This window comes from Elgaria multicarinata, chromosome 3 (assembly GCF_023053635.1).
Source record: "Elgaria multicarinata webbii isolate HBS135686 ecotype San Diego chromosome 3, rElgMul1.1.pri, whole genome shotgun sequence".
Classification (NCBI taxonomy): Eukaryota; Metazoa; Chordata; class Lepidosauria; order Squamata; family Anguidae; genus Elgaria; species Elgaria multicarinata.
The window spans coordinates 81,888,136-81,911,203 of record NC_086173.1 but is presented as its reverse complement, the minus strand read 5'-3'; the positions used below and the strand labels follow the sequence as shown (position 1 = coordinate 81,911,203).

The 23,068-nt window shown below is 39.1% G+C and overlaps 1 protein-coding gene and 1 pseudogene across 1 annotated transcript in view; both read left to right on the top strand.

Annotated features, from left to right (window-relative positions):
- The window catches only part of FSTL4 (follistatin like 4), a 488,847-nt gene that overhangs the window by 5,707 nt on the left and 460,072 nt on the right, over window positions 1-23,068 (top strand). Inside the window, exon 2 of the mRNA XM_063123302.1 lies at window positions 12,158-12,293. Within this exon, the coding sequence (XP_062979372.1) occupies window positions 12,168-12,293 (126 nt within the window). The 5' untranslated portion in view covers window positions 12,158-12,167. The remainder of the gene's footprint in view (window positions 1-12,157; window positions 12,294-23,068) is intronic.
- On the top strand, window positions 21,940-22,101 carry LOC134397067 (U2 spliceosomal RNA; annotated as a pseudogene).

The window sequence follows — 23,068 nt, the reverse complement described above, 5'->3', positions numbered from 1 at the left end:
TTTAAAAAGTTCAAAACTTGGTTATACTTCAAGACAGACATAGGGGGAAAAATGAAATCCTTGAGCTAAATTTTCTACTGCTTAATTCCTTTACAAATGCTCCTTAATTCAAATGAAATGCGTAACAAAAATGTAACACATTATACTTGATGCCATTTAGGCATCCCATTTATCAAAACCTAAGCTTTATCTGAAATTGTATAGATAATTAATTGGAACTGTAATTTAACTTCATGATGGTTTTCTGATAGGGTTAGTATAGAATTATACTATTAATTTTCTTAGGATTAGCAATATTTTATAGAACTGATGGGAAGTAAAATTATTTTCTAAACTTCAGAACTATACAGCTGATGCAGCAAATGAACAACTGTGAAAAAGTGAAGGCCAGGTTTGTTTTGGAGGCTGATGTATTCAAACTAGTAAATTAATGCAGTTGAAGATACAGTGCCTGAAGGGTTTGATTTGTCCTTCTAGTTATCTATCGCTGGCTTTTCATGGTGGCTCTTTTTGTGTGGATGAAGCGGGGAAAGAGAAATGTTACTACATTGTGGATGTTGCAAGAAATATGAATGCTGTTTGCTACTGAGATGTGTTGTCAGTGCAATAAAATTAGAGTTTTGCCATGGCATGGGGCAATATATGTAGTGATTACTATCAATTTGGATTGCTTTTAAATGGGATTAGACAAATTCATGGAGAATAAGATTATCAATAGTTTCTGCCCATGATGACAATAAGCTACTTCAGTATCACAGGCAGTATGTGCCTGCATACCAATTGCTGGAGAACACATGCGGGAGGGTGCTGTTGCACTCATATCTTAATTTGCATGTTTCTCACAGGCAGCTGGTTGGCCGTTGTGTAAGCAGAATCCTGGACTAGAAATACCATTGGTCTCATCCAACATAGCTCGTCTTATGTACTTACGGCATCCATTCCGCTCTGAACCTTTCGGATGTGAGATGCTATGTGACTAAATATAAATGTTTATTAGTCAAGATCATTTCATGTAGAATGCTAATTTTCAGATTAAGGACCTGAACTTCAGAATTTACTCTATGAACTATACACTGAGGTTAACTCATGCCGCTGGGCATAAAAATCCAGTACTGGAGTGTGAGCACAACTGTTCCTTTTGTGCCAGTGTTGGGGCATAACCCTAACAATGATATAACTTTCTGTTAATGGCATTTGTGCTTGTTCTTTTCATGCTCTTGTGTTAGAACATATCTTCAAGCAATTGTCCCTTAATATGGGGGTGGGTGGGTTTCTGTACTGCATGCATTTGATAGATTATTCATAAGTCATAGAGGTTTCAACTAAGGTAGCACAAACTATTGTCTGTGCTATGCTAGCTAACATGTATATGCAGGATCTGGCTTCTCAGCTTTGTAAAAAAGAGTTCCTCAAGATCCAAATCACTTAAGGGAGTTCACACGAAACCCTCCATCTTTTTAATAATATTAATATTATTAATAATTTATTTCTTACCCGCCTCTCCACTTGGATTGAGGCGGGGAACAACAATGAATATAAAACACATTAAAAATGAATATGCAGAGGGTTTAGGGGGGGAACTACGCAGGCCAGTTCTAACCCTGCTGCAACCACATGTGACCTCCCACTCCCCTGATGAACATTCAATGGTTATTCATGAGAATGCATTCTCCATGCATGCAGCTATATGTATGGAAAGCCCCTGCACCCTATACTCTAGTGTAGGAGCTCTCTGCACATATAGGGAGTGTGTGAAGAACTCCTTTTCACTAATATCTACTGGTCATTCATTAGGGGAGGAGGGAGATGCTCTGCAGTTCTGGTGCTGGGTAGGCCTAGCCTAGCCCCAACAACCCCCTGTGTGCATTCTTTCAATGTGTGTACTCCTTTACTTTTAGTAATCATCATCATAATAATCTTTACATAGGTAAAGTAGATTAGTATTAAGTTGACACTGCATAGGGGTGGATGCAGGTAGATGGGATAGTGTTATGTTTAAGTTTACCTACTCGGTGTACAGCAACTCTTTCAAACAGACACGTCTTACTTCACAGCGCAATCCCAATTTCTCGCATGGTAGTCTAACTACATTTATAGTGAGAACAGCTCATGGACGCAACAGAAAAGTGTACAAATAAACAATATAGAGTGCAAAGCTGATTTTTTTTCTTTTAATAAGCAAGTCTCTTATTCAGATGGCCAAAATCAGCAGTATCATTCTAGGAAGCATTGCAAATAAGATCATATGGCCTTTCCACTGAGTGCTTATGGATCCAGAGACCTGGACTAGGCAGAAAATTGTACTACCCTATTTCTTCGATTCTAAGACGCACTTTTTTCCCCATATAAACATCTCTAAAAATGGGGTGCGTCTTAGAATCGCTGGTGTGTCTAAGGGTTTTTTTTCCTGTTGGTGGTACTGAAATTAGTGTAAGACAATTGATGGCATCTTACAATCGAACAAATACGGTATATAGCAGTGCAACCTGTCATAGTAGGAACAGAGAAAGGAATTTCTCTTATAAAGACCTATTTGCCTTGGGAAAAGGAAGTGGAATCTTGTGCCTTAAACACACACATGAAAAAAGAAAGTCTGTCTATAGCTGGAGAATAGGGGAGGGCAGAACGGTCTATTTTCTGTCTATCATACTTTCATCTGTGTTCACTGTAAATCTTCTCATTAATCTGCTTTTAAACAACAGTGCATTTCTAAAAGTATATTTTCTTAAAATAGGCATTTTAAGTGGTATTTTTATATATAAAAAATATTTTGAGCCAGGAACAGTGTTGAAATATTCGGAGAAGTGCAAAATCAATGGATAGCTATGTTCTGATTTGTACATTAGTCTGGAGTTTGTATTGAAATTTGCTGAAATTGGAATTCCTCAAGCATCCCTTCTGGACAATGGCATGTACAAATGGCTACGCCTGTCCAGCATCTCAAAGCTTGATGCCATTGCCACTCACTTCATGTATTATCCTAGGAGCACAATGACTGCTATTTGGAACCCAATTCAAATAAGTACCTATTAGCATGTTCAGCCACTTTTATGAAGCAGCACCTCCTAATCTGGACCTGTTCTGGATATTGCAAGAAAACACTTCATACCACTCCCAAAATTAGGGGTTTCAGTGGTCAAAATGGGACAGACCCCAAGGGTGCTGTATCATGTAAGTGGCTAGTCATTTTGAGATGGCTGAACAATGTGGATCAGGCTTGCAGGATGTTAACAGGATAATGTTGCAAGTACCAATCAGCCACAAATATCTAGGATCAGAATATTGATGTTTCTCTTAATTATCCTAGATTGCATTTAGTATTGGGCCAGATTTTAAGCAGAATTTAACCGAAGAGGAGGTGCTCGTAAATATGCATGGATCTGATTGCATTTCACCTCAGTAATTTAAATCAAAATATATTAAATCCCACTCTGTTCCAATTTTATAACTGACTTGCTTGACAGAAAATCTGATTTTAGGCAGGGGAAGTACTATAAGGCATGATGAGGAACCTGCTCTCATGGTGTGACCTGTTCAAAATATTAAATGAACTAGGTGCAGGGAACAGAATAGGCCAATCTCCATAGTGAAGTATTTCCCCATCTTTTCTGGCTAGAGAATGCTGGGGGATGTAGGACATTTTTCTGTTGAAGCATGCAAAGGGCTGACTTTTTAATGCTTTAATTCAGTCATGCCTTAAACCCTGATGTATGAATTAATTCCCCAATGCATGTGACATTTCTCAACCTTGCCTCAAAGACCCAGCATTTCTGTTCTTACAGCTGAATCTTAGAGGTACATACTTAGAAGTCAGTATCATTGAGTTTCATGGGGCTTACAGCACATGTAGTTCTTAAGACTGAGGCTGTTTCTACACCAGCCTGATAGTCCGGGCCAGTCACAGCTGAGTCCCTGTGCATCCAAATGATGCACAGGGACTCCCAGGGGCAGGAGGATGGGCACGGGTTTTCCTGGGGATAAAGAAACCCTGGGAAAACCCAATTCTTCCTGTGGTCTTGGGATTGTCCCAAGACTGCAGGAGGTGTAGGCACCTGTCCCTCCTGGTGCCGTGCTTACTTGCGAGTAAGTGCACACCAGAAATGGGCACGGAGCAACACAGTGCGGCTCCATGCCCATCAAGAGATGGGGTGGCAGCAATTTCTCCACCCCTGGGATGGCAGGGAGGGGGTTGGAGGACACACACGCGATTTAGGGTTTTGATTATTTTTTTTACACTTACATTTTTGGTGGAGCGGGGCCTCGCGCTTGTGTGACCAGCCCCACTGCTTTAAAAAAGAAGAAAAGACACCTGTGACATCCCTGCTCCCTCCCGGGATGTCGTGTACCTCGTGTGCACGCTGGGGAAGGCTCCTGGAACACCGGGAGGTGTAGAAAGGGCCTGAATATTCTAAAGAAGCATTTGACATCCAAAAATTAGAAGCAGAAGCATTACTTAACCCTCTCTTCCTTCCTGTGTGTGTGTTGTGTGTATGTTTTAATGAACATCTCTCTGTAACTAGACAAGTATGGTAGTTTTGACTAGGTTATACACAAAGTCCTCTGCATTCTCAAGCGGTAGTAAGTCTCATCAAATTCAGTGGGCCATCCTTATGAATAAACATGCATATCACCAGGATTCATGAGAGTATTTGATTATTACAGGCTGGAAGTCTTTTGATTCAGTTTTTCACTTGGCCATGAGCTCACTCATGGATTTTTGCAAGCCACTGATCCTCCCACCCCAACTCAGTCATTATCTATAGTAGGGGGATAGAGTGGCCCATTCAACAGGATTATTGCAAGGATTAATAAGTTAATTGCATTAAATGCTTGGAGCACATGGGGAAAACACTGTATAAATATAAAACACCCAATCCAACCAAAATTAAGCATGATGATACTTGGAAACCAATGGGACTTAAAATGTGCCTAACTTTGTAGGCTGACCATGCTGAATCAGAATTTAGTGAAGTTACATTTTACTTTAGAAAATACTCAAACTTATTGTGGCTACAATTCTATACACATTTCCACAGAAATCAATGTGATGAACTTCTGAGTCGATATGCACAGGATTGTACTGTAGATGTAGCCCTAGAGTATATTCTTTCAGTGTGTGTGTGATATTATATTATGGGTGGACAACCTGTGGCCCTCCAGACTGCAACACCTAGCCAGAACAGCCAATATTAAGGGATAATTAGATTTGTAGTCCAGCAGCATCTGGAGGGCCATAAATTGTAGGGGTGTGCACGGACCCCCCCGATCCGCCCCGCAGGCCGATCCGAAAATTTCGGATCGGCCCGCTCCGTGCCGCTCCGCCCATAGTCCACTCCTCTTCGCCACGGAGCTCCGGCTCTGAATCAGAGCTCCGCAGTGGAGGGGAGTGGCGCCAGGTAAGGCCCCCTCCCTCCTCTCCCTTACCTGCAGAGACCAAGGGGAAGGGGAGCCTTACCTGCATCTGTCCGCGGTCCCTCGGCTTCTTCAATTGAGCCCGTGGCTCAACCAGGAAGTCTGGGCCGCAAGTGCAGCCTAGACTTCCTGGTTGAGCCGCGGGCTCAATTGAAGAAGCCGAGGGACCGCGGACGGACGCAGGTAAGGGAGAGGAGGGAGGGGGGTTTACCTGGCTCTGCCGCCGTTGCGGCAGGGCCAAGTAAACACCACTTACCTTTTTGGCGGAGCTCTGGATCAAGGCAAAGGATCCGCCTTCACCTCGATCCGCTCCGCAACGCTCCGCTGGCCCCCCAATCCTCTTCGCCTCTGCCTTAAGGGTAGGCGAAGCCCCCCGCTCCGCTCCTGCTTCTCCGGTTCGAGGAGAAGCGGAGCACATACCTAATAAATTGTTCACCCGTTGTATAAATAGTACTGTTACTTTGATGTGCATAAATAATATCACTGCCAACCCAATATAATGCTGTGTTTCCTTACTCTTGCCTACTAATTCTAACTGGAAATGGTGAATACTTTAATGTTTCTGTAGCCATGATTCCAAAAAGTTGATACACTGAGCTCTCTCAAATTGCAAAATAAAATTGTTCTATTTACTTTGATAGTATCAAATGATGCAAAATACTCTATAAAAAGTATAAGAAATAGTACTTCTGTATAATAGCAGTTTACTATATAATGGGATTGTATTCAGAGCTTATTGATGTAGAAGTTCTGCTTTATTTAACTATTATTTATAATTCCAGTTGCTTTCCCTTTGTGAACATGTAATTGGAATTTTGAAAGCCTACAATTTTTTATTTCATTTTGTACTGATCCTCTGTGTTCAAATTTACACTTAAAAGTAGTTCCTGGTGTTGATGAGAGAATGTAGAGAATAATGTGAGTGGAAAGGTTAAATAATAATAATAATGGGGTCTAATTAAATCTGCTATAAATTGGTGCAGATCTGGAAACAATTTTGAATTAATTTGGGTGGATATAGCCATTATAAGATGTGCTTGCATATTTTCATATCACTCTTGGTTTTACCTTCTTTCTCAGTAGTGATGTTACTCTAAACTCCTACAGCAGACCTAAGAGCCAGTCCATTATTTGGACTGGTTCTTTGCTGGCGATACCCTTGCCTTTGATTCTGGCCAGTCTTTTAGGCTGGCTAGCATAGATCTCCCTGCACTTGCCTTATATTAGAAGATGCTAGATACAGATGTTGCTTTCTCTCCCCACCCCAAATATTATGCAAAAATTAAATACAGGGGCTATTGTTGTACTATGATAATTTAATTTGTTAAAAAAACCGCCTGAAGTATTTTAGATGCTCTCCAGAGATAAAATAAATAAATAAACAGGCTCATAGCCAAGACTAAAAACAAGAAACAATAAAGGAGACATGTAGTAGGTCCTTTTCTTCCTGCAAACTGTGCTGCATAACAACAACAACAACAAAGCTGGAAGTTTTTGCTGCAATGGAAGTTAACTCCTTCTGAATCCTCTCCACCCCAGCCATAAAAGAATAACAATATATGTTGATGCAGTAAGCTGAATCTTGAAGTCTTGACACCCAGTGTCCTCCTGCCAGAGAACAAGGAATCCATTTCATGTGAACCCTTTATTTATTTACTAGCTGATATGCCCGGTGTTGCTCAGGTCCATGAATAACATTTAAAACATTTATTTGATAAATAATAAATTTCTCTGCAACTTATCCATGTTTAGATTGGTTGGTGTTTTTTTAGTTTGGTTGAGTTAGTAAATTGTTTTGTTACAATAAATGGGAAATTGTGTTAATAAGAACTGTATTTTAAATTAGAGCTTCACGATAAACCATATGTTTTGTTTTACCTGAAATGCCTAGACCTCCCGTTATGTCTTGACAGGAGCAGCCGTCTAAACTTCAAAAACAATCAGGACATACAATACTCTTTCTACCAGCTAAAAAAGATTTAAACCTAAGAATATGTTTTCAAAATATCCCCAGCATTGCCATATAGCAGGGAAACGGATCTCAGGGGACACGTGTTTTATTATTAGATTCTTTAAAAATACTTAAAATCCAAAATTTCATGTTTTTAGATTTTTCTTGTACATTGTAAAGCCAGACCTATCATTGTGCCAAATTTGAAGGTTCTACCCGGCATTGCCTGGGCCCCCTAATTTATATGTCTGTGAGGTAATCATCTTACAGTAGCAGGCCGGTGCTAGGCCGGTGAGGTAACTTTAAATGAATTAAATGCATTTCTCTCTCTCTCTCTCTCTCTCTCTCTCTCTCTCTCTCTCTCTCTCTCTCTCTCTCTCTCACACACACACACACACACACACACACACACACACACACACACACCCCATAAGGGAGCAGGCTGGCTGACTCATGTTAGCTTGGTTATTGCGATTGACAATGGGCCCAGAGTTGCAACCTCCTTCCCTTTTCCTCCCGATGGGGCCTAGTAACTGAGGCAGCCAGCCCAGGCGTTCTCCCTTCAGGCCCAGGATGGCAAGCCACTTCCAGATGATAGCTGCCAAAGCCTGATAAATCTTCCCTCCCACCCAAGGCATACTGGGAGTTTTATGCATAAGCCTAGGTCCCTGAATAATGTGGTGGAAGACAACTGGAGAGCAGACCATCTTAGCTGTGGCACCCTGCTTATGGATTTCTTTTTCCCAGGCGGGCTTGCCTAGAGTCTGCATTAATGACTTTTAAGTGCCAAGTAATTATTATTTTTTAAAACAAAAATGTTTCCCAAGGCCTTTTAACTTGATGAGATTTTTATGCTGTTTTTTTCCTATTATAACAAAACCACAACATTCAAAGACAAATGCAAGAATTACTGAATAAAGTTTGTTTTTTATGTAAAAGCCTGACTTTACTATTGAAACAGAAGAGTGAATGGAGGAATGACTGATAGCTGAGGCTAGAATGGAATGGTGGGTGGGGTGAGTGGCAGTTGGGGAAAGTCAGTTAGAAGGAGAACAAAGGCAATAAGCCAGAGGACAGGAAAGTGGGGGCTGAGATAGTGATGTGGTTTGCTAACCCATGCTTTATTTAAAAACAGCCACTTTACATGCCAGTACTACAACTCCCAGCATGCCTTTGGCAGCCCGCAGGTGCCCACGTCTTCTGAGAGGTACTTCCCTCCTCTCATTACTGATGCTGCTCTTAGGAGAAGTATTGCGAAGGAGGGGAAGTAAGCAGCTGTCAATGGACACACCCAGCTCCAGCCAAGTCCTGCTGGGCCTGCACTTCTTGCCCACCAAGTGCTCCATCAGGAGCCTGTACTGAAGGGTCAGGGCTAGTTGCTCCCCTTTGTTCACCCTATTTCTGGGCTTGCGCAGACCACTTCCCTTTCCTCCCTCTTAAGGATGAAGGCTGCATATGTGCTTCCTCCAGTTTCTGAGAAAACAGAGATATCAGGACAGAGTGCCTTTGAGCATGTACAGAGCTTGGCCTCTCAAAGTTACGCTGTTGTATCTAGTTATGATTTTAAAACTACACATGGCAGGTGGAGGCGGCGGCACTGTAAATGGATGCAGCCCATTTATGTGGGTTGTTTCCTTCTATGTGGAATTGGGTTGACTGCTCAAAACTGACCTTAGAAATCACAATGGCTGCCAAAGGCTGGTAAGTCTGACCTCTCACCCAAGGCATGCTGAAAGTTCTACTCAAGGCATGCTGGGAGTTGTAAGTGTAAACCTAGTTTTTTATTAAATTCTTTAAAAATACTTAAACCCCCAAAATTCATGTTTTTAGATTTTTTTCTGATTCATGTATACAAAGATCTGTCTGGGTGAACAGCATTAAGGCAGTACCATATGTGGAAGTGAGTAAACATTTTAGGACATACATGACACACACATACATTCCACTTTATAGGTAGAGATTATATTCATATCCCACCTTTTTTCCTCCAAGGAACCCAAGGTGGCTTACATGATCCTCAACTCCACTTTATCCTCACAACATCCTTGTGAGGTAGATCAAAGTTGGTGACTAGCCCAAAGTCACCCTGTGAACTTCACGGCTGAGTGGGGACTAGAACTCAGATCTCCCAAGTCCCAGTCCAATGCTCTAACCATTACACCACACTAGTTCTTAGTTTACCCTTAGTTTTCGGAAATCTACAAGACATTGATAGATATAGAAACTGCAATGTTGTGTCTCCTTGCTTCAGAGTAAATGGGTTAGATCCATCATCTGCCTCCTGGACAAAGGGACCTTCTGCAAGAGGAATGGCTCCAGTCATAGCAGGTCCCCTGTCTGGTCTTAGGGGATCTCCCTCCACTACAGTTCTCCCTCTGCTACAGTTCACCCCATTCAGCAGTGTATCATGACTCCCTAGCATTTTCAAGGGGCTGTTGTGGGGTGGAGGGGATAGGGAGGCCCATTTTCACCAGATTCAGCTTAAATTTGGATTCAGCCCAACATGTACCTTATGTGAACTGCCCAGAGAGCTTTGGCTATGGGGCGGTATACAAATGCAATAAATAATAATAATAAAAAATGCATAGTGCTGCACTGCATAAATCCTACAGACGCAGTTTTTGGTAAGGAAGAGAAAATGATCCTCTTTTAGTAAGGCATTCTTAGAAATGATGTTGGCCATTCTAGAAAGTAATAAAATATCTGTTCTCACATGAGTAGTACTATGATAAATTTTGTAAAATGATGATTTTGTGCTCATACTGATGCTAGGTACACCCCATTTGAAGTATTTGTTTGTTACTCTGTCCATATATGACATTCCTATTTTCTCCTGATCCATTATACTATAGTCCATTAATAATAATCTAGGTATGCAGAAACTTTGAGGATACTTCTTGCACTATAAAGCCTGACACTGCGTACAATTGCTTTATTCATTCCTCAAGCTGCTGTTCCTTTACTATACACAGAGAAATTGCATTGCAATAGGGCTCAACACTCAGGCCTTCTAGCTTGGCAAACCAAAAACATATTAGTTCAATCATTTCAGTAGTGCTATACATCCTAGAAAGCATCCTCTAAGCTTGGTAGAAAGAAATCACTGAGAATCTCATCTTTCCGAGTGGCTGTAATGAAACAAAGCAAGAAATTGCCCCTATCACTCAAATGATTAAGGCTTGAAAATGACACTTGAAAAGGAAATCTTGCTTATGAAATAGAATATCTGTCAATCAAATTGGCAGCACAGTTACAGAAACCACTCTTCACTCACACCAAACAAAATTGCAGTTCTTTCTTATGCAAATACATACTCAAATCCTGTAAAAGAATGCCTTGTGCACAGCCTTAGCTATTATCAGAGAAGCCACAATCTGGTTGTTGCACACTGGAGTTAAATTCATAGTTATTTTTCATAGCTTGGATACCAAAGACGTCTTTATTTATTTGAAATGTTAATATCCCACCTATTTACTTGATAATAGTCCTCCGCAGTGGCTGACCATGAGTGTAAATTAATACATAAATATAATGTTTGAAAGGTAGTGTTAAGTTTTGAGGAGTCTAAATATAATGTTTGAAAGGTAGTGTTAAGTTTTGAGGAGTCTAGAGTAGCCTTCCCTAACTTAGTAGTCTTCATGGGAGTTATAATCCAACACATCTGGGGCAGGTGGGCAACCAATTAGGGAAAGCTGTGCTAGGGGGATGCTCTAGCCCAGCTCCAGCATGTTTATGTAAAGGTGAGTGTTTACGGATATGCCTCTGTCATGAACACTGATGTATGCACATGGCAAATCCAATTGCTACATAAATTGTAAAGCTGCCTTAAAGCAGCAGTCTTCTGTTTTTATTCATGCACTCTTTAACCCCAAAATTACTGTAAGGCCAATTCATGGTTAGTATTATTAAGACAAGCAGACTTACACACTTTCCTTATACTTCCGCCTTCCACTGCACATGCGGGGAGGAGGTTTAGGGCTTCCAGACATGACTGCATCAAAACAAAGGAAAATGTGGTTTGTTCTAATTACAGTTAGTTTAAACAAGCCAGGTTCAAACAGCGGTTTCAGATCCTGGTTTGTTAATATTTTGTTGTAAACTGCCATGAGAGCTTCGGGTATGGGGTGGTATAGAGATGATGATGATGATACAGTTGTCCATGTACTTCAGTACCACTATAAGGCAGTATTGTAGATCCTGTAGTGCACTTCAATACCTCTATAAAGCAGTAGTGTGGCTCCTGCCTTTTGTATACTGCTTTCATAGTGGAATATCCTGCTTGGTGTAGATGAGCCCATTGTTTCATAACTGAGGGGTGATTTATTCAACCTCAGATTTCCTCAGGATATTTAGTAATGTAGTTTATGTTACTGACAAGCAAGTGTCAATGTGGTCATCTGACTGCACTCCCAAATGTATTTTCAGCTTACCTCATTATGCGTTGAAAACCAGTCTGTACAGTTAGTAGAGATACCTGGCCATCTGACAACTGTGTGGCCAGTTGTAATGGGTTTGCTATTTACTCAGGTCTAACTGTGGCCTTAGCCATGGAACTAACTTCCTTATGGTATGGACCAGTTTTTAAGATGCAGGCATTTCAGAATTGGGGAGAATGTGGTAAACATTATATGATTCATCAAAGCAAATCCTCTTTGCTTCAGTATAGGAATCTATACAAATACCTATGCAAGCAACTCCTGAACTCCTGTTAAAATGCAAGGCAGTAACCTACTGATTAAGAAACCATGTTGAAGCTATTGACTCTTCTTGAAACTATTGTCTCATTTTCCTCAGATTTAAAACAATGAAACCTCGAAGCTTCTGGTCATTCCTCATATTACTTGAGGTTTTCCTGTCAGTTGCTTGGGGATGGATGGAATCAAATAAGAGCCGGCAATTTTATTCAGATGCTGGGAGGCTAACACAAGAGGTATGGTAAAACATTCTATTGATTTCAATGTCATTTCTGTTTCTGTTCTTCCCAATGCTGCTGTTTGCTTTTTTCTTCAATCAACATGAATAACAGGAATATGAATGGCTATGGTGGTGAGCTACCTTATTTCAAGTGACAATTGGGAAATGTGTGCCAGTTTCCACATTGTGGAAGAGAATGTTTGCTTATTTGTTTATTTCTGTCTATTTCTTTGCTATATTTATACCAAAAGTGGTGCTCAAGGAGGCTAACAATATTAAAATACAGATCAAAACAATTTAATTAAAACATACTCATTCCCCTTGGTTTATAGAAGGTCTACGGGAAATGAAACAGGCTGGACAATGGATAGAGTGTAGCTGGCATGGGTCTTAGAGCAAGTATGATAGAAGATTAGCAAAGACTCTTCATTGTGGCTATTATGCAGCAGTGAGGATGGCAAAAAATCTTATTATGCCTCCTCTATTTCATCCTCAAAATGCTGCACAGCAGAATTATTCTGAGTGGTCTTTTACCCTGACAACAAACATATAGTGGAATTGTTGTTTATTCGTTCTGTTGCTTCCGTCTCTTCGAGACTTCAGTGACTATAGTGGAATAGGCTGGGAGATATTTACTTGTCCCAAACCACACAGAAAGCTACATGGTGGAGTGGGGATTTGAGTAAAAGTCTCCCCAGTCCATGTTCCTCCCTCCCTCCCTCCCTCTCTCTCTCTTTCTCCCAAATGGCCACTATATAATGGCTTGCACTCTTATTCTTTACTCAGATTTAGACCTTTTGGGATCAGGATTGATTTTCCAACCCTGTTCTCCATCAGCATGTAGATTCACAGTGTTCTTCTTCTTTGTCCACGCAAGCACTATACAATATATAACGAATGTTCACCAACTTTTTATCTAACTATAGTTGAAGCTAAAGTGTGTTTGTTTAAAATGGTACTGTCCCATTTTTTATTTTTTGGGCTGAAGAATAATCATAAAGTGCAATTAAAGTAGGACTTAGTGGCATTATTATTAAATATGCTGATGAAACTGGCCATTCTTCCATCCTGCCTTGCTTCCAAACCAGGCTCATAAACAAATTAAGGAAGACTTAAAAAAGCTATTGTCAAATGAGAGTTGAGCTTTAAAAGCCCAAGAATTCTTCTCCAACTTGGATCTAAATCTGAACTGTTGAAGAATTCCTGGGCTCCCTCGGCCCATCTCCATTGCCCTCGCCATACCCCAAAGCCATCCCTACCTAACACCCCTCCCACCCCGCCTTCACTTTTTTTCTTATTTAAAATAAAACCACAAACAAATCTGATAACAATAAACAAGTAAGAATTATAATGTGAACAATGCAGTGAACCCATGTGTCCAGCACTTTCCTTACCTTCAATTGGCAGTGGCAGGGAGAGTTGCAGCAGAGGCTCCTGGTAAGAGTGGAGAAGAGAGATCTTCCCCCTTCAGTCACTCTTCTCAATCACACTGGACAACAGCATACTGGAGCATAGGGATTATGGGAGATGTAGTTTTAATATCTGTCCGCTATCACACCTGAAGAAGATCACCAGGGAATTCCTGAATTAATCCAAGATGAGCTTGAGAGAGCTTTACCCATTTAACAATATTACATTTGCTAATAATTTGAATTGAAGACATTATTTCTGGACACCTACTCTTAATAGCATTGATGGTAGTAGCAGTAGCAGCTCATGTATATGGTCCATTAGCGTGATGTTTTAAATTCTGGGACTTGAGAAGCTCAAATTAGAAATCTGAGTTTTAAAAGAGAACAGTACCGCTATATATGAAATTCATTGTTCAAATGATTTAGTAAAGTGGTGATAGATTTCAATATTAAAATACTTTAAGAAACTTAGTCATTTGATCTTACTTTGTATCCATGAAATTCTACCAGTTACTTGATTTCACTTGGAGAGAAAAGATCTGAGGCACTGATGTATTTGTCCAAAGATTTGAAGAAAGGACTTATAACAAGTGAAATGTTTGTATGTACAAAGCTCCAGCTGAAATAGCTACAAGGGATATAATGTAAATAAATGCAGATTAAAAAATAGTAAAAGTAGATAGAACATCTTCAAAACCAGCAGAATTGTACAGCATGGAGGAGAATCTGAAAATGCATCCAAATGCCATTTAGTTTGATACTATATGGAAGTAGGTTTCTCTTATATTAGTTTATTTAGTCATTTTACCCTACTCTTCACCAGTTACCTAGGGAGGTCTTGGGCTCTCCCACACTAGAGGCATTCAGGAGGCAGCTGGACAACCATCTGTCAGGTATGTTTTAAGGTGGATTCCTGCATTGAGCAGTGGATTGGACTCGATAGGTCCCTTCCAACTCTGCTATTCTATGATAAAAGCTCCCAGAATGGCTTAAATAAATTAATAAAAACAAGACACCCCCTGCCCACAGGCTTACAATATAAAAAACATTACACAAAAGGTGAAAGAGATGGGAAGGTGGGGTAGGAGGAAAGTCAACCTCCAGTTGAATCAAGTAGTTCTCATAATGACCAGCTGCTGGAAATAGTTCAGGAAGAGGAGGAGCCAGAAGGGATTGGTTTTATAGGAAAGCTGATGGACTGGGCCTGCTTCCTATCTACTGCAACCTCACTATAGTTAACACATGCCAATATTCTAACACAGGGCAAGGCAGCCCAGTGCCCTACAGATGCCCCACAATATGACAAATGGTTGGGGATTATAGGTGTTGTAGTCTAAAACATTTGCAGGACACCAAGTTTACCTACCTCTGTTCGAGAAGATAATAACATGCTGATGTTAGTCTCATTTTATTTCAGGATCCCATATGACTAATATTAGGATTATTAAATATAGGCATCTGAGAGCAGAACTGGATGAGTAATAGAAGTCCAATATCTGCTTCTTGTAAGAGGAAATTGGGAGGGACTAATTTTGAATGGAGAGATGATGTGGAGGATTGGATGCTTAATCTTATCCTGGCTGCTGCTTCTCTATTACATGTAATCTATCCCAGGCTGCTTTCCCAGATGCTTTACTTAACAATGTGCAAAAATGTTTGGAATTGCTCACAGAGGAAAAGAAGCTCGTAAGGCTGATTTGGCATGGAGAAGTGGTGAAAAGGAAAAGAGTTAAGTTCTCTGCCCATTTCTGAAGCTGCTTTATCTCTCTCTTTCTAAAAAAATAGAAAACAGCTTTTGGTTTTTTGTTCTACCCTGACTGGTAGACAGGATCTACCATCTTTAAAAAAAAAGGACTGGAAGTCCTCATGTGTAAAAGTTGAATTCATATTGTTTCCAAAAGAATTGGGAGAAGGATTTAGGTCTCAGTATCTCTGTGGAAATTAATGTAGAAATATACAGAGTACAACCATCTGTGTCAATCTTGAAGAGAATGTTAGATTTAAGTACCAATGCAACCGTATGCTTTAGGAACTCATGTAAATATAGAAAGTAGACAATGGAAATTGTTGGAGGTATAAACTCCAAACTGACCGTGTTTGTAATTGTTGTAGAAAATCTTTATCCTTCTGTTCTGTTAACACTACTATGAGCTTTGTAAATCTTCCTTGCTGGGGGGAAATGAAAGCAAGCAAGCAAATGGAAGATCTAACTCACATTTTCTTTCTAAAAGTATCACCCAAGTATTCTTGGGAAGCTTATCTGTCGGAAATGATAGAGATAAACTTTTTTAGGGGGGAAGGGGGAATCACTACCATCTGTAAAAAGCTGCACTTCCCTCAACAATATTTTTTTGCTTGCAATCTAGTTGGCTAGCATGATAAACAATCATTTATATTGCCATCCTCTAACCCCCCCTCCCCATTTCACTTTTAAAACCATTTAAACAACTGGTTATCACCACATATTGTGGTGGTGAAGTTTATAAGTTAAATATGTATTGCATGAAAAACTTACGTCATGATCCTACTAACAAGTCACTTTCATTGAATTTGAAAGTTCTAGCAGTTTTAAGAAGAAAAGAGATACAGAGTGTGTTTGGTTTTGTCATACCATTCATAATGATAAAAACTTTGGTTATGTTCAGTCAAAGGTTGTAGCTGGGGGTGGACTGAAAACAACTTGGGTCAAACTGTTTTGGCCACTGAAACAGTACTGAAAGAAGGGAAAGTTGTATGTGTGCGTGCACATATTGGCTGGGGCTGATGGGAGTTTGAGTCCATCAAGATCTGGAGAGCCAAGTATTCACTACCCCTGGTCTAGATCCTTTTAGATCCTTAATTCTAATTGCTGACTTCTGAAAGGTATGTGTGTAACAACAGTATATTTAGAGCAATATTTAAACATGTCATAGAGACAGTAGTTTTCTGGCCATGGTCTCCCACCTTGTTGTATATCCACTGAGTACAATATTATTTCCAAGCTTTTCATGCAACACAAAATGTTTTCTGTTACATAAATGATGTTCAGGATTTCTTTATGGTTCCTGGATTCTGGCTATCTGACTGTCAGTGTTTTGGTGTATTTTTGTTGTTGTCAACAAGAAATAGATATTAACTATGAATGACAGTTATGACTTCTGATGACGCTTGTGATAAAGTGTTTTCTGAAGATACATTTATTCCACTAGAAGGCATTCTACGTCCTCTGTGGAAAATGGCAAAATTCCTAGGCTGTAATTAATAAAAATACTTTTTTTAAACTTAATCATCTTGGCATATGTAAAATGGCTATTTTAGAGCTCAAATGATCTCAAGTATATTCTGATTTAAATTCTCCTACAGATTCATTAAGCAAGGAATTTTGGAAGGATCGCTGGTCTTCATGAATGTTTGCTTGGATCTACAAAGAGATTGGTTTATTGAATCAAACTTAAATTGCTTAACTCATGGTCAAATTGTTAAGTGCTCACTTGTGACAGAAGCAAGTTTTTCCCTTTTATAAAGTACAAGTAATAAGAGGTATTAGTTAAATACTGTATTGGAAACAGGCTGTAGATCCCAATACCAACTAGTGTGATTATAGAATGATTTTTCCTCTGATCCATCTACTTGTGATGTTATGGTGTGGGATTAATGGGTTGAATCCAACACTGGCCATCCACCAGCGGAATAGAAACTGCTGGCAGAATGATTTCCTCTCCCACATTTCTCCACATCTGCTCTAAAGGGTTGAGGAATTCCCCCAGACCAAATGGGGAGCTCATGAGGGGATGGCGGGGGGCGGAGAGGAAGTGGAAGTCCTGTTGCACAACTGGAAGTCTGCTCACATAATGTTTGATTTAATCCAATGGTCAGATTTTCTAAATTGGAATGGTTTTAATAGATGTGTTTGTGTCATGTCTACGGATGAGGCTTTTTTGTTGTTACTAGGAAGTGATTTGTCCAGCACTGATATCCCTTGTGGAACTAAGTCACTCACCAGAGGAATTCCTATATTTAATTTGCATAGATTATAGATGACATATAGTAGTCTTCAGGGCATAGTTTGTGTATATAACAATCATTTTATTAGAGACTGTTTTACACAACTTGTCAGTTTGAGATAGAAAAGATTTTGGAAATTTATGATTGATATTTATTAAGATTGACAGAGAGAAAGTTTCTTACAAAATCCATGTCCACACATGTAAACGGCTTAACAGCTGCCATATAATTCTGGGAATTGTCTTGTTGTGAGGAGGGAGCCAAAGTATTTTGTAACAGATTTCTTGGCGCCTTGCCTTGTTAGAGCTGAAAAAAGACATATAATAAAAGACATGTGAATGTAATGCTAGCTCTCTTTTTAAACAGTGGTGCCTAATATATGCCAGTTGTCTCTATTTTCTGTTACTTCCATTATTTTATAAAGCACTTGGGTAAGAACTTCTCTAGAGTCACTATTGTTTCCCCATTCCATAATTTGGGAACAGTACAGAATCTAAGATGTCATCAGTTGCCCCAGGACCACAAAAACATATTAGCCAATAACAGACCTTGAACTCAGAGCGACCTTTGCCAAAAGAAATAGAGTCAGTAATAGATCTAGAGTCTTTTTTGGAAGAGCTCAAGCTAGGGCAGTAATATGATCGTGTTACACTAAGCAATACTGCTGTGGTGCCCTTTGAACAATGGATGTTTGATTTATAATAAGCCAATTTACTATTGAGTCCAAAATATAATCTCAGTTTAATTCCTAATTAGTGCTTACAGTTCATAAAATGGAAAGACACTTTTTTGTTCAAAGTGAACTATTTAGGGAACAATACTATGCATGTTTAGACAGAAAATAGTTCTACACTACCACGTTGGCTGGGGAATGTTGGAAGTTGTAGGACTTTTTTCTGTCCAAACATACATAGGATTTTGCCGTAAGAGTTTTTAAATTACAGGGTTTGTTACACTTTCTTTATTCCAAAACCAGTTTATCGATGAGCTGGGAGTGGAGCGATTTAGTAAGCTCTACCTGGGTTTATAATTTAAAGTACAGAAATAGCAAAGAGAAAAATTAGAGGCAGAGCAATTATTTCAATTAGATACCATATGGATAAGCAGATGATACAGTCTTAGTTGGGCTACCAGAGTATCTCAGTGTTTATAAAGGGACAAATGTAAACTGCCAACATCTGATGATGAAACAGAGCTTCCTACCACCCACCCCAAGTAATAGTTCTGTTCTCTCCTCTGGAGAATATTTTTGCTTCATTAGCACCTTTTATAAAACACAATATGTTCCTAAATGTAAACAACATAAGCCCTCCTGTTTATATAAAAGCTACAAATTAAGTTATGCAAATATCCTAGTCCACATGTTTATAAACAAATCACTTCATGAAATAGCCAATACTTGTGATTCATTAGCTTTACATTTCCTCTTTTCTTTTTTATGAATTTAATTTTTATTTATTTATTTATTTATTTATTACATTTCTATACCGCCCAATAGCCGGAGCTATTAGAATTTTAAATTCTATCTGCAAGTCTTCTCCCCCCTCCCCTATTTTTTTTGAAAAATGCCATATTTGAATAGAACTTGAGGATTATTTTTCTTTCTTTTTTTAATTGTGGGTTATAAGTGTCCCTGAAACAAGTAGCTCAGCTAAAGCTCTAGAAAATTAATAGCTTGATTCTAGACATGTTTACTTAGAAGCAACCCTCACTGTTATTTCAATGACATTTACACTCAAGAGTATATATAGAATTACAATATTGGTGCCATAAACCCAGAAACATTTTATTGAGTTCATTTATGCAGTTGTATCCTTCCCTTAAATCCAAAGGGTTTGCCACGCTTATAGTGGACCCATTGAAATCAGTGGGACAGGTAATTCATGACTAACTTAAGTCCAATTGATTTTCAACAACCTATTGAACATTATCTGAGTGGCAGAGTCAAGGTTAATATTTGAAATCGTCCAACATTAATGCTCCTATAGCTTCAGTTGGGTCACATGTTCATAGGAACAGAACATCAAATTGGTACTGATATATACGGACACCAACATTCACCACATGTGGTATTAGTTAAAGGAAGGGCTATTATTATGGTATAATGCAGCTCTCCTTGTGCATAAAAAGATATGCAAAGCCACTGTCTAAGGGTGGGGATGGGCAACATAGGGGCTCACAAGCCACTGTTATGCGGCCCCTGAGTTCTAGGTTGTTGGGTTGTTGTTTTTACAACAACAACAAAAAGACATTTGTAGTGCTATGGAGCATCAAAAGCACCAAAATTCAGCTTATTTGCAAACTAATTTTGACCCTTTTGGTGCTCTGCATGCCATTTATTGTTATTTTATTTTTGTAGTGCTCTGCATAGTGCAGCTTATGGAGGGGAGAGTCCAGAGGTGAAAATGGGTCCTGGACCTCCCGCAGTTGCCTACTTCTGGTCTAAGGCACTGCAGTTCATAGTTTCAGGATGTTTGGTAGCTGCTACCAGTCTTTGCTACTGCCAGCTGAGAAAGGTTACTGCCAGCTGAGAAAGGTTAATTTTGTTTTTTATGTATTTGTTTAATGATTGTTTTAATTATACTTTTATTTTAAATGTTGTTTTTATTGTTGTTAGCATCTTTGAGTGCAATTTCCTGGTAGGAAGGCAAGGAATAAAATAAAATGTTTGTTGGCTGAAGCAACAAACACCTCCCAATGACAGATTTAACATGCAAGGTTAATGAGGATAATATTCATGTTTCAACTTTTCTAGTAGTCTATGGAGAATGAATGTCTTCCTGAACCTTGAAGAGTGTTTCTTCTCTTGAACATGAGTAATTTTCAGCTGTGAAAGTTAAACATGCCTGCATGTATAGCAAGACTTCTTCCTCCAGGAACTAATGTACTTTAAGTTCAGTACCTGTCAGAATTGTCCTGTGGTGTATTGCAGATATTTCTGACAGAAAGAAAGTCATAAACTTTGAGCCATCAACAGCACTTTCCTAGTGCCAAACACTTCCCAACATGGATGGTTATATTTCACACAAGCTCTTCTCAAAGACAGACAGTTCATGTGAACAATTACCTGACCTGTAAGAATGAAGTCACTGTCTATTCTGCCAGTAAAATGGCAAAGAAAAACAATTTTAAATTTAAACTATTTATAATACTAACATAGGTATCTCCAATGTCTCCATTTATAGTTAAAATAATTCTCTAAGCATGATTAGATATAGGCATTTAGAAGTTCATGGATTTCTTGTTCCAAAAATTCACACCATTTGAGTCTCCTCTATCTCATTCCCAATCTTCACATATTAGAAGATCAATACTAGGGTAGCATAATAATAAGATAAACTTCCAGGAGCTGATCCAGAAAGACAGCTCTCCTGGTGGAATATAAACATTAATACAAATAATCCTTCTATCTTCCCATTGTGAATCATCAAAGTCTGGATGTATTGTCTATTTATTAATGCCAGGTCTTCCACTATAATCACAAATACGGCTACTATATTGTCTGTCAGAGTAAAGTGGACATTTTCTTTTACCTGAAAAGATTGATTAACATCTCTGACCTCCATTTGGCTAAACTTTGCTATCTTTAACAGAACAACAGGGGTGCTTGCTCTTCTTGTTTTTAAAAACTGGCCCATTTTTCTCTTTCATTGGGTTACTGTCATCTAATTGAGTCTAAGGTTAAAATTGGAGATGAGTTATATTTGCACAATGCTAATGAACATGTTGGAACCATTCAACAAACAGGATTTAGCAAGTCGTACAATCTTTACCAGGTTGAGCGAACTTTTTCGAATTATCTTAGTTCCTTGGCTCCTTTGGAGCTAAGGAAGGCATTTACAAAATTACACTCCCAGGCTATGCCTTCTTCCTATCTGGATGGGAGATATTTAAATGTTCCCATATTTCAACACCTTTGTATATGTGGGGTGCTGTAAATAGAAGATATTATTCATTGTATATATATATTTGTGAACAGTCCCAGGGAAAGATTTCTTGTACCCTTGCTGGAAGGAATGTCTGATAAACCCTTGGCTGAGCAGGTGTGTAAACTACTTATAGATATGGATCCTTATGTCACTAAGCTATGAGCTTTATTCATAGTGTTGCTAAAAAGATGAGAACGACGGTCCTAAACTATTTCTGTAGATTGTGCACATGATGAATGATTTGAGTGGCTTGTTCAACCTTTTTCTTTCTGTGACCATCTCTTTTGTGATTGTGTCAAAATTGTAAGAAACTTTTGTTTTAAGAAATAAAATTAACATCGCTTTTCGGCCTTTTGGCTAAGATCAAGTGTAGTATCTGTTCTTATCAGTTTAAGAAATAAAATTAACTGGCTGACAAAAAATAAAAAATTATATTCAAGGCTCACTGTGCAATATGTTCTTAGTTTGCTTTAAAACAAAACTATAAAGTAATCTCACTAAGAAGTATTTGGGTGTTTCTTAACAACAACAACAACTCCTGCCTTTTCACCAAAAACAGCACTTAGGGTGGTTAACATTAATTGAGATTACAACAAAAAATTAATTGAAACTCACCGTAAAAAAACAAATTAAAAACAGAATTAGAAAACTAAACATAAGAATAGCACCCAACCAACTAAAAACCCTTCAACAACAGACCAGCTAACATGTCAAAGTCCTGCTTGAATAAAAATATCTTTGCTTGCTGCCGGAAAGACAACAGAGTGGGAACCAAACTAGCTTCCCTTGGCAGGGAGTTCCAGAGCCTGGGAGCAGCCACTGAGAAGGCCCCCTCCCTTGTCCCTTCCAAACGTGCCTCTGATGGCAGGAGGACTGAGAGAAAGGCCTTCCTAGAAGATCTTAAAGCTTATGTAAGCTAATATGGGTGAACATGGTCTGTCAGTTGGCCAAGTCATATTGGATACTATAGTTCATAACCAGCAATTTGAATAGTGTATTGAAAGGGGCTGCAAGATAGCATCTTTACTCCAGCCCAAAATCATGTGGTTCCCTCTGGTGCAATCAGGGTTCCAGAATCTAGGGAAGTCTCTACACACAAAGGCTCCCCCACATCAGACTTCCATGTGAACATCTGAACAGCCTTGGAGTTGTGGGGGCACACAACATTTGGAGAGGAGCTAAAGGTTTGGCCCCACAGTCCCTTTTGAATGCTATGCCACTTCATGTGAATAACTCTTCCATCAGAACACAGACAATGGCTTCTCTCTTCCATAAACCCTCTGTATGGTTTTTCTAAAAGGCAGCCACAGTTTTCAGCACAACTGGTTTAGATTAAAGTTACTATACATAATTTATACATAGCTAATAAAAGATTGTGACACTGGTCATACAGATGAACAGTTTAATACATCGCTAAACAATATTTAATACATCCAATTACAAAGCATTTAAAATCCTTCAGTACA